Here is a 14,076-nt window from a genome sequence, read left to right on the forward strand (position 1 = left end):
TTTCTTTATTATCAGAAAGTTGTTCCCCACTAATTGTGTTCAGTGCTGGAGTAACAAAAAGTGTAGCGTTTTCCACAATTAATAATGTTTGTTACTTTTCCGGTTTGCATGTAATAATTATTTTTTGCCTTGTATGCTTTTAGTGCAGCTGGTGTATCTGACACGTTACTATTATTACTGTTATCATTAACTATCCCAAGCTTGTATTTTCTGCACAAATTGTTGTTGTACAACTAATTAGATTGAAAAATGCTACGCTCGTTATAAAAATGGTCACTGATGTTAAATAAATATGAGACTTTACATTGTATACGCGAACAACGCGCTTTTTCAACAGTGCCAGCTTAATATTTTTATTGGAGCTAATCCCTCAAACGAAGAAAACGAAATTTATAGTTGGCCAAAAACGTGATTTGTAAATAAGCGCCTTGAAATTTGCATGGAAAACGTATTTAAAACATTGCGTATGATATAAATCGTTTTAGAGAGTTCACTAATTATACTGATGACTTGTTCATCCTATGCCATGTGTTCTCCAAGGCATATCTATCCTATTTTCTTGATTGATGGTACTACCTTTCCCACGTCATTTAGCTTAACTGACTCAGAAATTTTGTTTCGGGGTCTAAATATTACCGCCTTCGTTTTCTTGATATTGATTTTTAAGTGGTTTTGATAAACACAATAATTTACAGTACTTAGGGCTTGATTAGCTATTCTTAGTAAGTCTCTACCTAAGTTTGCCAAAACAAAGACACTGGTGTCATCTGCATAGATTACAAATTTATCTTCGTTATCATTGTTCTGGATCTGGCTAATGTAAAGTACAAAACAAAAAGGTCACAAAATTCTCCCCTGGGGGAAGCCGTGGGAGCGGCGCACAACGTGCTAAAACGCGTTCCGAGGAACCATAATAAAGTTTTTCCGTCCATCCATGCATCCATCAATCCATTTACAATCACTATCATCTGAGTTTAATGATGTGAATACGACGAGATTAAGGAACTAGGTATACCTCAAACACCATAAAATTCTAACTTTCGTAAAGATACATTGTGGCTGACAAAGTCTGGAGGAGTCTAAAAAAAAAAAAAGCCGAGTACGACGTTCAAAGTTTTCTTCATTCCTCCAAAGTGAGAACAGAAAAGTCCAGTCGTTATATTTTTACGGGAACCGTAATGAACGGGCTGTGTCAGATTGCAAACGTCTACGAATAACACCCTCGGTGTTAACACTCTGACTCTGGCCTCCTACTTTTGAACTCGGAGGAAGCAGGTCAAATGTGCCCTTGCCATTCCCCATTTCAAGTATAAGTATGCCTACGAGAGCGGCAGAATCTTGGAACTGTGTTCGGGAAATCTGGGCTGACTAAAAAAAAACGTCCTCCGTTTTAAGGCGAAAGCCTTGCATGTCTGATCAGACGAAAAATCCGGTGTGATCACGAAAGAGTACAATAAAATACAACGCGTCACCTCTCAAGCGCGAGCTGTGCGTTCACTTCGACTTTTCGGCGTTCGCGTGATATAAAAAACAAGGTAAGATAGCAATACTGGATGGCTTTCTCCTTCGAGGACCCTGTTACTTTTTGTTTCGGTAAGCTTTCCCATTGGGTTTGTTAGTTTTCCATTTGAACGTGTAACGTTGCGTGTAAGCGACACAGACAAGGATGGAAAACAGTGACACGCGTTGCACTCAGTGGGTGTCACCGTGTTCCTTCTTGCTTGTCTGTGTCCTTTACGCGCAACAATACAATAAGTTTTCATTTCTATTCTGTATCGGCGATTCTCAACTATTCACGCAATTATACGACATCGCTCTGTGCCTGTGAGCTCTGCTTTCCTGAGGATGCTTTTTTATTTTCTGAACGCCTTGGTGAAAGTTGCCGCAGTCGTTGCAAGCCACAGCAAGACAAAACACGCGCAGCAGATTAATTGGAGGCGAAACGGAATCCTCATTCACCGGCATTTTGCTTTAGCCCGGCCCAACGTAACCACTGAACACTTCTCCGCCCTCATTGACTCCCAGCAGCTAAGGATCTAGGCCGGCAGTGCTGTACGCTTTAGAAGATAAAGAAAATTATTTTCTGTAAATTGCAGTAGCGGCAATTGATTGACACCTTCATAAAATTTTCCGATTGTTTCCCGCGCTAGGATCGCCAGGGACGTAAATTTAACATGAGGTAGAACGGAATGAACACAGGACGCAATAGTCTGACATCCAGGAGCCCCTCCTCGCGGTAGCCTTGTCTGTAATGCTAAAGCGCATGCAGGGTGCAGTGTTGGCGGTAACGCGTTACAAGTAACGCCGTTACCGGTAACGCGTTACTTTTTGCGGTAACTTAGTAACGTACTCGTTACCATTTGGTATTTGTAACGGGTAACGTACTTATTTACGCTAACATTTTTCGGTAACGTGAGGTTTCACGTTACTCTTTACTTTTTGTTGCAGTTACGCCGGGTGTCCCAAACAGAACTCCTTTGTCTCGCAGGCGCCACATTCCGAGAGCTATCCTTTCTGCCGCAGCGGCCGACCGCTATCGGCCTGCCAGGCGCTGACAATAGGAGTGTCATGTAATGCGTCCGTCGAGCACCTATATTTATCGCAGGTGCGGACGTATTCACTAAGAAGCGAGCAAACTGTCCGACGACGGCTTTGAAACAGAGCTGTTGCTTAAATTCTTCAAGCTGTTGTAGTTGTCAGCAATTTGTCCCTTCAATACTATAGCGCAGTTTATCAGTTTTTTTTAAAATAAAATTTGTTTCAAACTGCGGGTATACGTTTTTGGTTGTTGAATTCCTGAGCGAGCAATGCTGACATTGAACGCCTTCGCATAAACCCTACCGATTTTCGTCGCAATTATATAAGTCAAAGGGGCAATAATGATTTAAGCTGCAAATATTTTTTTCCTGGACTTTCAGTAACGCATACAACACTGAAGGTGTCAAAGCATCGCATAGGCGGCGCTCACCGCGCAGAGCATGTACCACACGACGTGACATCGCTGCAGAAGCTGGAGATAAGGTATAAAATTCAGTTATGTAACTATGTGGCACCTACGTGGAAAGGAAACTACGGCTTAGCTGTTTGACCAGTGTGCCGCCGACAGTGACCGGTCTCGAAAGCGGGGGGAGGGAGGCTTAGCCCTCCCTATTTTTGACAGCGGGGGTGGGGCAGTGCCTCTTGCCCCCCCCCCCCTCCGGTAGATACGCCGATGGCAAAAGCACCGGGCACAATTGGCGCCCCTTTACATGATTAGGGACCGGGGGGCGAGGGGTTCTGCCCGCCCTTGTGCGTACGGCAATGATTCTTGAAGCTATAACAGCTTCGGTCTTTCGAAAATCTGACGCGGCCCTTTAATGGTGCGCGGGAACTTTGTGTCTTCATTGTTATAGAAGCAGCTATCCTCATTTGTGTGCTGTCACTTCTCTGCGTAACAGAGCGTGAACTCCGTCTGGTGAACGCTTTGTTTTTTAATTTGTCCTTGCTCTGCCATTTGCGCTCCCATCCCATCGATCTCAGGTGATAATCGCCTGCCGTCGCTTCTCTCCGAGTTGGCGCTCGCCACTCGTAATTCACTGTGCATAAGTACCCTTCATAAGACACCCGTCAAGGGTGTCTCAGACACCCTTGACGTCACCGAGTTTCTTGTTGCTCACTATATCTGTTCTTTATCGCTGACCCTGACATTCTTATCAATGCCTGACAGTTCTTTCTTTTCTTTTTGCTCGTTGGTATTTCTCCCGAGCGAGTAAGTGGATAGGGGCGCGTCTTATCAACTTAGTGAAAGCTCGACGCGCGTGCAAGAAACGGGGTGGTCGCATCTCCCACACAGTGCTGTTGAGTCAACTTAGGCTCGGAAATGACGAAATTCGCAGGACGACTCTTCGCCTTGGCCGTTTTTTTGACGTGCTCTATCGCTCGAGGTGAGTACCAACGACCGTTTCCTATTTCCTCGCGAATAGTTGAGCTTAAGCACCTTTTCTTATTCATCCATAAGCATCAAACGATATCTTTGAACGTAACGAACCTCTCGTATGTTTCCATTCAGCTTTCGGGGACTCCTAAGGATTATATGTGGAAAGCTGGTGGCTTTCTGGATTGCCGTGGCACAGCCTCTGTATATAGGGGGCCATGAGGCTTTAACTGTGCTGTTGCCGCGATCATCATCTTCCTGGTCTTTTTGAAAAGTGAGGTGCTGGTCTTTAGCCAAGAGATCCGTATTCCGATAGCAGTTCTCGTAGCCTGCGTCTCGCTAAGTCGATGGTCTGAGCCGGCGCTGATGGTTTCTTCGCGGTTCGATCATGCTTCGCGGTTCAGCGGGGTTGTCCAGTATACATGAACGCTGAAGCACCTCCAACAGATGTTACGTAACGACGGCGAACAAGATATCAGCCTAATGGTATAGTGATGAACCTTAAACCTCTTTATAGGACGAGCTTGAGCCCAGCAAGATTAAATAATGCAACAAAGACAACGATCGCGGTGAGCAGAGTCGTCGGCCGTCGAAACGTGATGAACGGGTGAAACTATAGACCAGATTTCTCTTAGCCTCGTAGCGCGAGTGTCAGCCGCGCCGCTACTCTCGACACCAGGCGCCGCCTGGTGGTGCAGACGACGGCGGGGGCTGCTGATGGCGGGAGGTGATAGCCGCGCTTGCGTCGCGTGTTCGCTTGTGTCAGTGCTTTCAGAGCTGTTAGAAAGTTGCAGTCTTAGTTGCTTGCTTGCCGCGTACTAGGAACGGCAGTGCAATTACAGTACACTGTAGTGCAATGTATAAAAATTCGTCCGGGTGGCACTGCGCCGTCGTTGGGTGCCCGAACAACGAGAGAAAAAGGAAGCGGCTGATGCAACAGACCTGCGACGTTCACGGGAACACGAGCGGCTTGTGTTTGTGCAGCGTGTATTCTAGACGTTTTCAAGGCCCTTGATTTCGATAAGTAATAAGTGAGCTGGTGCGTTTGCTCAGGATGCCATATTTTCTACCTATTCAAACGGCTGCACTGCAAGTGTATGGGTTAAAACAGGACCACCTGCTGGATGAAAAAAAATAATAAACTGAATTACTAGAACGACAACGACGAATCTTGAAATGAGAAAGACAGTATTCATCAGATATTTTCTCACACTGCGAAGCCAATTAACAAATGTCTCTTAATTTTGCCTGAAGACTTACAGGCGCCACCGCAGCTGCCGAGAGGAAACAAGCTTCAGTTATTAACATGCACAGAAATTTTAACAAGCGGTTGTTTAATCTTGCTTCTGAAATCAAAATGCGGCCACCTTGGTTGTAAATTTGTTCAAAAAGGCGCAGGTAAACCTCGATGTAACGAACTGCTTCACTTTTTACAACTTCATGTCTATAGAACATATGTATTTTGAACCTCACAGCCGCGAGGCATGTCGACCTGTGGTTTCATAACAAATTTTTACTGTGACAGCAAAGGACGGTCGAGGCGATAAATCCTGATCCGGCTCAATTGTTATCGAAAGTGCCCGTGTGACAGGGATCTTGTCATTGCAGGGGCGATCCTTCAATTGCAGTTAAGTATATATATCCTAAACGAGGCACGTCGCGACAGAAAGCGCACGCGTGTGCGCCGCTTGGTCAGGATCGAACTCAATCAATATCGGACTCAAACGTAATCTTCGTCTGTTTTGATAGTGATTCAAAGCACCTGTGCGACGGGGTGTTCTTGCAGACTGCTCTTTAAGAACACAGAGGTTGGGGGGCCGGCATGCGCGCTCCGTCTAGCTTTGCTACAAGAGGCTTCGGACACTACGCCAGGCCATCCTTTCGCAGTAAAAAAAGAAGCCGCACGTAATCTCCGCTTCAGCGTTCTGCGTTAAAAACTGAAATAATCGCCTAAATAAATTCATCCCGTTGCACTTTGCGAGAGAGCACAAAACAGCCATCGTGCAGCACAAAGTCGGACGGTAGCGCGGCACGAAAATATCTGTCGCTGCTGCCTTTCAGAAAAAAAAAAAGAAGAAGATACAGCTTACTAGGCTTCATCTGGCCGTTATCATACGCAAATGCGTAAGTTTAAAACGTTTCTTGATATGATACAGTTATATAAAAAAAGAGAGAGTGGACAACTGCATGGCGTTGCAACTATTCAAACTTTCGTGACGATGTTGCTGAACGTTCTCGCGATGTTTGGCAAGCTCCCTGGCACAATTCCACTGTTCGAAAATGTTGTCGCATGAAAGAAGATGCACGTTCCGACATTCAGAGAAGACTGAGCGGCTGCAGCGCTCGCGAATCTGCCATCGCCCGCTACTGAGAGCCACAAACGTGGTGCACCGCGCTGTACACTCTTAATCATGTCCTGCTTAAAGTTGCAGTCTATAGCCCGGAAACGAGACGAAAAATCTAACGCCTATAGACTGTTTATTTAGCCGGCACAACCTGTAGGCGGCGCCACCCGTAGCCGTCCCGCGGCGTAGTAGCTTTCTCAGCGGCTCATCTCATAGGCGGGACTCAAATAGGCCGGAGATTTTTCGTCTCGAATCCCGGCTAGTTACGAGGCCGGCTATGGAGATCTCCTCGCTCCGCCTGAGCCTAGCTACGGTGTGTCCCAGCTACGGCACGTCCTAGCTATAGGCGGTGTATAAACCAGCGAAACAAAAGATTGATTTTAAGTCACCTTTTAAGGTCTAATCGGGGATTTGGAGGCTGAGACACATGTTTTAGGACATACATAATCGATATACACAAATTACATTCAGAAGTAAACCACAGAAAAATGCACAACAAACACTCGCGGATTCGAACTCGCGAACACTCGATCAGCAAGCGCGTACGCTAACCACTACACCACATCACGCCGCGGCGACAGCTGTAAAAGAACGGGGGTTTATATGTACCAATGGGTCGCTACACACTGGCGTATTAGTGCAGTGTAGATCATTATTATACATGCAGCGTTCACTGATACGTAAGGAGACATTTTTTAAATGCCATTCGTGAAAATATATACCGGCTCACTCAAGGTATTGCTCAGAGCATGCTTGAAGCGAATTTGCATGCTTGGTATAAAAGATAAAACTGTTCCGCATATATTTGGCACTGGCACCTCAGTGACATTCAAGGAATCTTAGCGTGCATAACCGAGTTCTATTCACGTAAGCCTCCAGCCTGTTGCCTTTCGTGGATTGAACGAGGTTTCAACGTCAAGATTCGCTTTCCGTGGAACGTGAGCTCGGAATCCATACGCGTGCCAACCATACAGCGACGTAGCCGTAGCAACGACGTAGCAACGACGGAGAATAGCCGTGTTCTAGGTAACGTCGCTGGCCGCTTCACCGCCGATGGTTACCGGGCCGGTAGCCGATATCGTAACTAAGCCTATTCAGTTTATTTCGAAGCCGTAGTCGACGGTGCTTCAGAACAAAGCGCTCACGCTCATATGCCAGGATCTTTTACTTCTTACCGTTGTTGGCTCGACCCTCTCCGCGTAATAATTACACACTGAGATGAACATGCGCTGATAACCGTGGTATTGTCGGCAATATGTATAATATGCGAACACGCTCGAGCAGGTGCGGTGTGCCGCGCACGCACTGCAGATGAACTTCACTTGTAAAGGAACTCATCTTGGTTGTAAACGTTGGATAGTGCACGTCGCTTCCCCTCAAACGAATGACACTATTCCCGCAGATATTATTGTTGCTTCAACAGGAAGTGCGGCCCACGTTTCGGTCGACCATGCAAGCGAGGAGGTCGAGCTGACTGCATGCAGCTTCGCGGTCGCTCGGCGGACTGCGCTGCGGAAGAAATGTCTCTCACATGCGCTCACTTTGGACGACACTCGCGCGACAGACGTGACTCGTGAAGTGGACTGTCCACGCTAAAGACATGGCGGCTCGCCATTCGCCGTTGTCTGGCACGCAGTACGCAGGCGGGAACTGGCTGCTAACATGAACTGGATCTTATATCCGGCAGTATTATCGCCGAAATATTTGCGACGTTCTGTTGCGACTCCATCAGTGGCCATATTTTTTAGAACATCTCGATTCATGCTGGTATAGCGGCCCCGCCGCGCAATTTAAATCACCTCATACTCATCTCAAAGCGGAGAATTCGCTAAACTCACACTGGATGATACAATATTTTTCACATAAGTTTACTAGAATATTTTCTGGAAGCACGAGTCCATGCAATTGTACTATACGCAGTATTTTTGCGAAAGGAACCTTCATAGGCATGCAGTACCTAGCTGTATACCAGTTCCACCTTTCAATAAATTTTAGGCATATTTCGCCGCTATTAATACGGCGGTACACGCAAAATTGGCGAGCTACATCCACACAGCTGCATTTGCATGCGCACGCTACTGGGGTATGTTAGTTTGTTGTGCTATAGAGTGCATGGGATAGCCTTCTGGGGTTTTTTACTTGTACACGCACTTAATTTTTTATGTACAGATTACTGAAAGGTGTTGCGCACACCAGAAATCCAGAACGTATAGTGGTGCATTAATGGAAAATGAATTTGACACCATCGCGTAATAGGTTCTAGTGTTGCAGAGCTATGCGCAGATGCTAAAAGACAAGGTATGGTCTATGAAGGATGCAACTTTTGGTGCAAGTTGGATTTGTAATTTTTTTATTGCGCACATACAAAGCGGTTGCTCCTCAGTGTGGCCGTCGTCACGAGGAACTTAAACTGCTAAACTATGACATATTATCCCAAGAAAGTTAACGTAGAGTGGCCATTTGTCGAACATGAGGGTGTTTAACGATTTCTGAACTTTTTAGGCCAATGAAGCGATGTTATTACGAGGTACACCCACCGGCGTGCGCACTTCGGGCTGGCACATATGTACGTTCCAGAGGACGGTAATTTAAGTATGCAAATTTTGTTTTCCAGACTTAGGCATTGCTCACCATGGATTTAGGAGAAAAGCTTGAACGGTTTTGCGAAATCTAGAAACATCGTGGAAGCTCTACTGTTCGCACTTGATTTCGACAGCATGCCTTTGCTTTTAATAGAGCATTAAATTAGATATGTACATTTCACGGCAAACGATTCGCGCATTTGTCCAAGGAAGCATTTTGTTTTCTTCATTACCAACCTATTTTATGTCCACCTGAGGCGAAGGTCTCTTCACTAATCCCCCATTGATGAAGCTTGGAATAACAGAGAGCTGAGCTAGTTGGTAAGTATTCATTCTAAAAAGACAGGGCGTGCAAACACGGACACAAGAAAGAAGTCAGGACACCACAAACGCCATTGATCCTATCTAGCGTATTCATTACTATTTTTTGTGTGTTTGTGGCATGCACAAGAACCAAGAAAGCAGTCAGGTTGCGGTATCTCTAATGCGGACTCCCTTGACGTCAAATGGCATGCCGTGTAGTGGTTGATTGTTGGCTTACGGAGTTTTAGAATTGTGTACGCAGACGTTGCGTTGGCTGGGCACGTACGCTATACTGTATTCGGAAAGTAACGTTCGTATACCAGTGTCTAGTCTTTGACAGATGCGCAGTGGCAACAAAACAAGAAATTGTGCACACGAAGCTCTGGGTACCGAATTTTAATAATGCCTAATTTTAACCACTTGGGATTTTTTAACGTGAACCGATTACGTCACATAGGAAAGTTTTTACGCTCAGTTCCCCCTGGATGGTTACCTGGAGTAACCACTACAAGTAACTTGGAAACTATAAGCATGAAGTGTGTTTAGACATGCGTATAAAACTTCGCATTCTTTTTTTTTTTAAGTAACGGCGGTTAAAGCATGGACGCACCATGTTCCTCGTAAATGTATCGTTCAGCGGAATCATTTTCGTTGAGAATGACTTGACTGGCCCTATCAGCTTCATAGTTCAACAGTACCTGCTGTGTCTATAGCGTGTATAAGCATGCGAGAAACAGGTACTACTCACGTGTAAAAATAAGTAATTATTGTAAAAAAATACAAACAGCGCTAAAAGCAATGCTCAGCGCTGAAGGAAACAATAAACGTGACACCCGATGTTTTTTCGGACAAATATATTCTGGTGCTTTTGATCGTTTCAACGATCGTTTTTGATGTTTCAATGATCGTTTTTTTATTGTTTCAATGTTTCTTCAGCAGCTTCCCGCCGGCAAAACACCTGGGAAACAACTGGGTATTTCTCATTGCACTCTGCACAAGACGAAGCATTGAGCATACCCAGTTGGGTACGTGAGGACCTTAATATAGTACATTGTCAAGCACAAAATAATCATATCGTACATGGTCAAGCACAAATCGCTCTAGAACTGTGCCAACTGAAGGTTACAAATTCTCTTGCACTTGATCGCAGTAGAAAGCCTTGTTGTCGTACTCCCTCCAAACTCCGGGGTCAGGCGATGGGCAGGCTGCTGGTATTTCATCCTGACGAAAAAAAAAAGAAGCAAGAAGACACATTCGACGTTAAGTTCTTAGATCACCTGCCCTTTTCGCCCATCACACAAAAACTTCTACTTGGGAAACGGTTGTTCTCATTCTGTTATATACCTTGTCAAATTTTGTTTAAATAGACAGCGTCACAGAAGTTGGAAATTACAAAAAGTGTTTTAAGAAGCTGCTAATGAAGCTTTCTTATAGTATTTTAACTATAAACTTACCACAGTTATGAAAGAAAGCTTAGCATCATTTCCTCAGAAATACTCGTCGACTTCCACGAAATAAATACATGCGGGTATTGAACATCTGACCGAAGATGACTTAAGCTTTGTTGAGCTTCTCCATGAAACTTCCAGTTTTTTTAGAAGTGAAGCTGTGTTTCGAATGTCCGCTGCAAGTGAAAACCTCAGCACAGTCGCAATTTGATGAGAATCACGTACAAGAAAAGCGGTTTTACAATAGACCCACGATTCATTCGTTTAGTAAATAAGATTTTTAGATGGGCGTGAAACGCAAAAAAAAAAGAAAATGAATAAAAACACGCAAGAAGAAAGATCGTATAGTCAGTTACGGCATTGTAAACAACACCACGGCCGGTGTTGCTGCTGCTGCTGGAGACACTGCAAGGCGTGAGCTACTGGCCAGTTGCTCGATAAAACTGCGCCTGGCTCTTGTGTCAGAAGGTTTTGTCACCTGCAAACGTATTCAAATTCTGTCTATACTACTATCTCGAGGATGAACAACAATTATATCCCTTATTACGACTGCTGTATGCACTTCACTTCTCTGTAATAACATTAACAATGATCTATCCAACATAAATAATAAGCTGCCAACGAAAACAACAATACTTTTATAAAACCACGGTTATATATCGCTGTTGCATCGCATGAAGTGATGGATGAGAGAACAAAAATGCCATCAATAACTACCTAACGTCTAAATTATATATGACGCATTACTTTACCTTCATCGAGATCAGCAATTTGCACAGGCACCACAGTTGGTGAATGATGCACTGATGTACTTGTCCACACTTCCCTTGGCACTGCATAAGACCAATGGGCAAATGTGACCCGAAACCACAGAAATCAGTGAAGGGGCACAGTAAATACGCGAATGTATTCACGAGCATGAATGAGGCTGGCTTTAAAACTTGTTAGAAATTAGGCAGGAAAACGCGTTTTAAAGACTGTCGCTATTCAGAAAGTCAAATTGCTTATTTTTCCTCCTAAAAAGAAGAGATGCCGCTAGTCTTATCTGTGAGCGCCTGATGCAATGAAACGGTACTAACGGCTTCGGTACTCGTAAGTGCAGTTTTATTATTTTTGATTGTGGAAAAACTTTTCCGCTTCCTAAAGGTAAAAAAAGAAATGTAAATGCGAAGTATAACACCTACCATGAAAGGATGTCCCAACATCATTCAACTGCTAGCAGAAATATGCTTCCTTTGATTGCCGCATTGTATCATTGACCATAAATGCAGAGGACAGTTGCTAGCCGAAAGATAAGAAGCCATGCGAGAGCTAAAATTACACAGCTTGTCAAGCAACACGAAGTGATTATCTCAGTGACACGTCAAGAGCGACGAAAGCCTCTGAACTGTATGAGAGTTCACAATAAATGCGACCAGCACGACAACACGTGCGCGACTCTTGAGACGGATGACCATTACAACAAAGATAAGTACTCGTATACTCGTATAGTTACTCGTACGCATACTCGTATAGTTATTTCAAAAGCCGGCAAAAGAATATTCCGGCAGCTCAATACCGTCATTCATATATATCAGCGCAAGCATGCAACAATGTGAACGCTAACAGCACGAGCATATATGTGAAGAAAGAAGAACACTCACCCAGGCGGGTACGATGCGCCGGGCTGTGTCCGCAGTGTGCGCACCAGCGAGACAGAAATGGCGCGAAAGCGTCGTGTAATCCTGCGTCAACTGCTTGCGTGTAGCCATTTCACGTGCAAAGGGATGTCGCTATGTCCTCGCAACACCCCCTTAATATTGAGATAAGAGAATGTTTCTATGGCGGCCGAGTACCGGCTCACGCGGCACGCTCAACAAACCACACCAACCTATTAATCATCCGCCGCTGTCGCGGAATGCGCTAAATCTAACCACTCGCGCCAAAAACGCAACCCCCTTCCCGTCGCACAATATCTTCGAACTCTCGTTTTTACCTCCTTCCTTTCTTTTCTCTGCGCAAAAACAGCAGAAGCGGAGTGCAACAGAGAGCGTAGCAGCCCCTATTCTCTCTCACGCACGCAAGAGAGGGTGCGTAGTTAGCTCCATGCGTATACCTCCTCGCAGCATAGCTCGCCTTTGCGGCCGACGCTGTCGGCGCATGCGTATACACCAACGCTTGCGCCGACAAGTTATAACACGCGGGAGCATACGCTGAGCTGTAGCCAGGATTCTCACTTACGCGGCCCACACCGACGCGCGACTAATGCTGCAGGCCGTCTATAAGGCGGCGGTGAAGGGTGCACGTTTTTTATATACACTTGTCACGGCTAATTCCTTTTCGAAGGCCTACTTATAGCCGGGAGTTTTCCTGAGTTTTGAAGCGTCCCGCCTACAGGGCATGAGTTAGCCAGGACTTGATTAAGAGTGTACGCCAGCGCGTTTAGCAGCCCCCAAGCAAACGCTCGCACCGCGGCGCCTCGGTCGGCCAAACATGGCGGCCCCCTTCGAGCGCTGGAAATTCTGGTCTATAGCGCGCTCTTTATACGCGTCGTCATACATTCCAGTGTTGTGGCTGGGACGCCGGTAAATCTTCGACAGGATAGGTGGGAGCTTGGAGTGTTGGATGAGTACGTACACTGCAAACGCAGACTAGCCGAATTGGGCGTTTTAAGGGCTACAATCCTTCTTAATACAACCTTCATCTGGACAGTACTCCCTTAGGGTGTAATGAGGTCGGTGTAATAAAGTTCTGCGTCCTCAATTTTACTTCGTGAAGAAATTATGTGGAAGAAAGGAAGTAAATTCACTATATGACGCCATTCGTCGAATGGAGTTCCAAGAACAAAAAACTCCCATCTCATTTCCTCTGGCATGTTTTCTCTTTTTTTTTTCCGAGGCTTTCCATAATGCCTTCAGTGTTGGCGGGCATGTATGCAGCTGTGCGGGGGAAAGAAAAGAAAGAGGCGGCAAGCTTCAGCGCACTAAAAATCCCTTGCACAGATAGCCCAGAGAAAGAGATACGTGCGACCCTCCGAACGGCTGGAGAGGAAACGAGGAAGCCCTTTGGCCTTGGCGGCTGCAGCCTACTGCCGCCCGCCCCCGCCAGGTTAAAAGCAAGCCAGACGAGGCGCTACCGAAGTGAAATGGGATAAAGCTTCGCGCCGCATGCACGCGCGAAGAAAAAAAAAACATAGAAAAAAAGAAAGAAAAGCGAGGAGGGAGTCGTCGAGTCGTTCCCGCGGCGGCGCGATCGTCGTAGCTAGGCTAAAGTCCCTGAAAAATATAAAGTAGCGCCAACTGCGTCCCTTCGCCTCTGCCTCCTCTCCTAGCAGCTGCAGCAACGCCTGCAGCAAAAGCCAAGCACATGTTCAACTTCAGTTGTTAGTAGTGCGTCGTTCCGTCCCCTTTGTTGCTATGTGTTCTGATTTCGTTTTCACGTTTTCCTTACCTATGAACTGAACTCCTGACTGTTTCACAGTCTCTATATATGTGTGGTCAATTTTT

General features: G+C 45.6%; 1 protein-coding gene across 1 annotated transcript in view; it reads left to right on the forward strand.

The window, feature by feature from the left end:
• Positions 1 to 3,801: 3,801 nt before the first annotated feature.
• Positions 3,802 to 14,076, forward strand: part of LOC119385532 (uncharacterized) — a 65,546-nt gene continuing 55,271 nt past the window's right edge. The window contains exon 1 of the mRNA XM_049414013.1: positions 3,802 to 3,923. Coding sequence (XP_049269970.1) covers positions 3,860 to 3,923 — 64 coding nt within the window. The 5' untranslated portion in view covers positions 3,802 to 3,859. The remainder of the gene's footprint in view (positions 3,924 to 14,076) is intronic.

This window comes from Rhipicephalus sanguineus, chromosome 3 (assembly GCF_013339695.2).
Source record: "Rhipicephalus sanguineus isolate Rsan-2018 chromosome 3, BIME_Rsan_1.4, whole genome shotgun sequence".
Taxonomy (NCBI): Eukaryota; Metazoa; Arthropoda; class Arachnida; order Ixodida; family Ixodidae; genus Rhipicephalus; species Rhipicephalus sanguineus.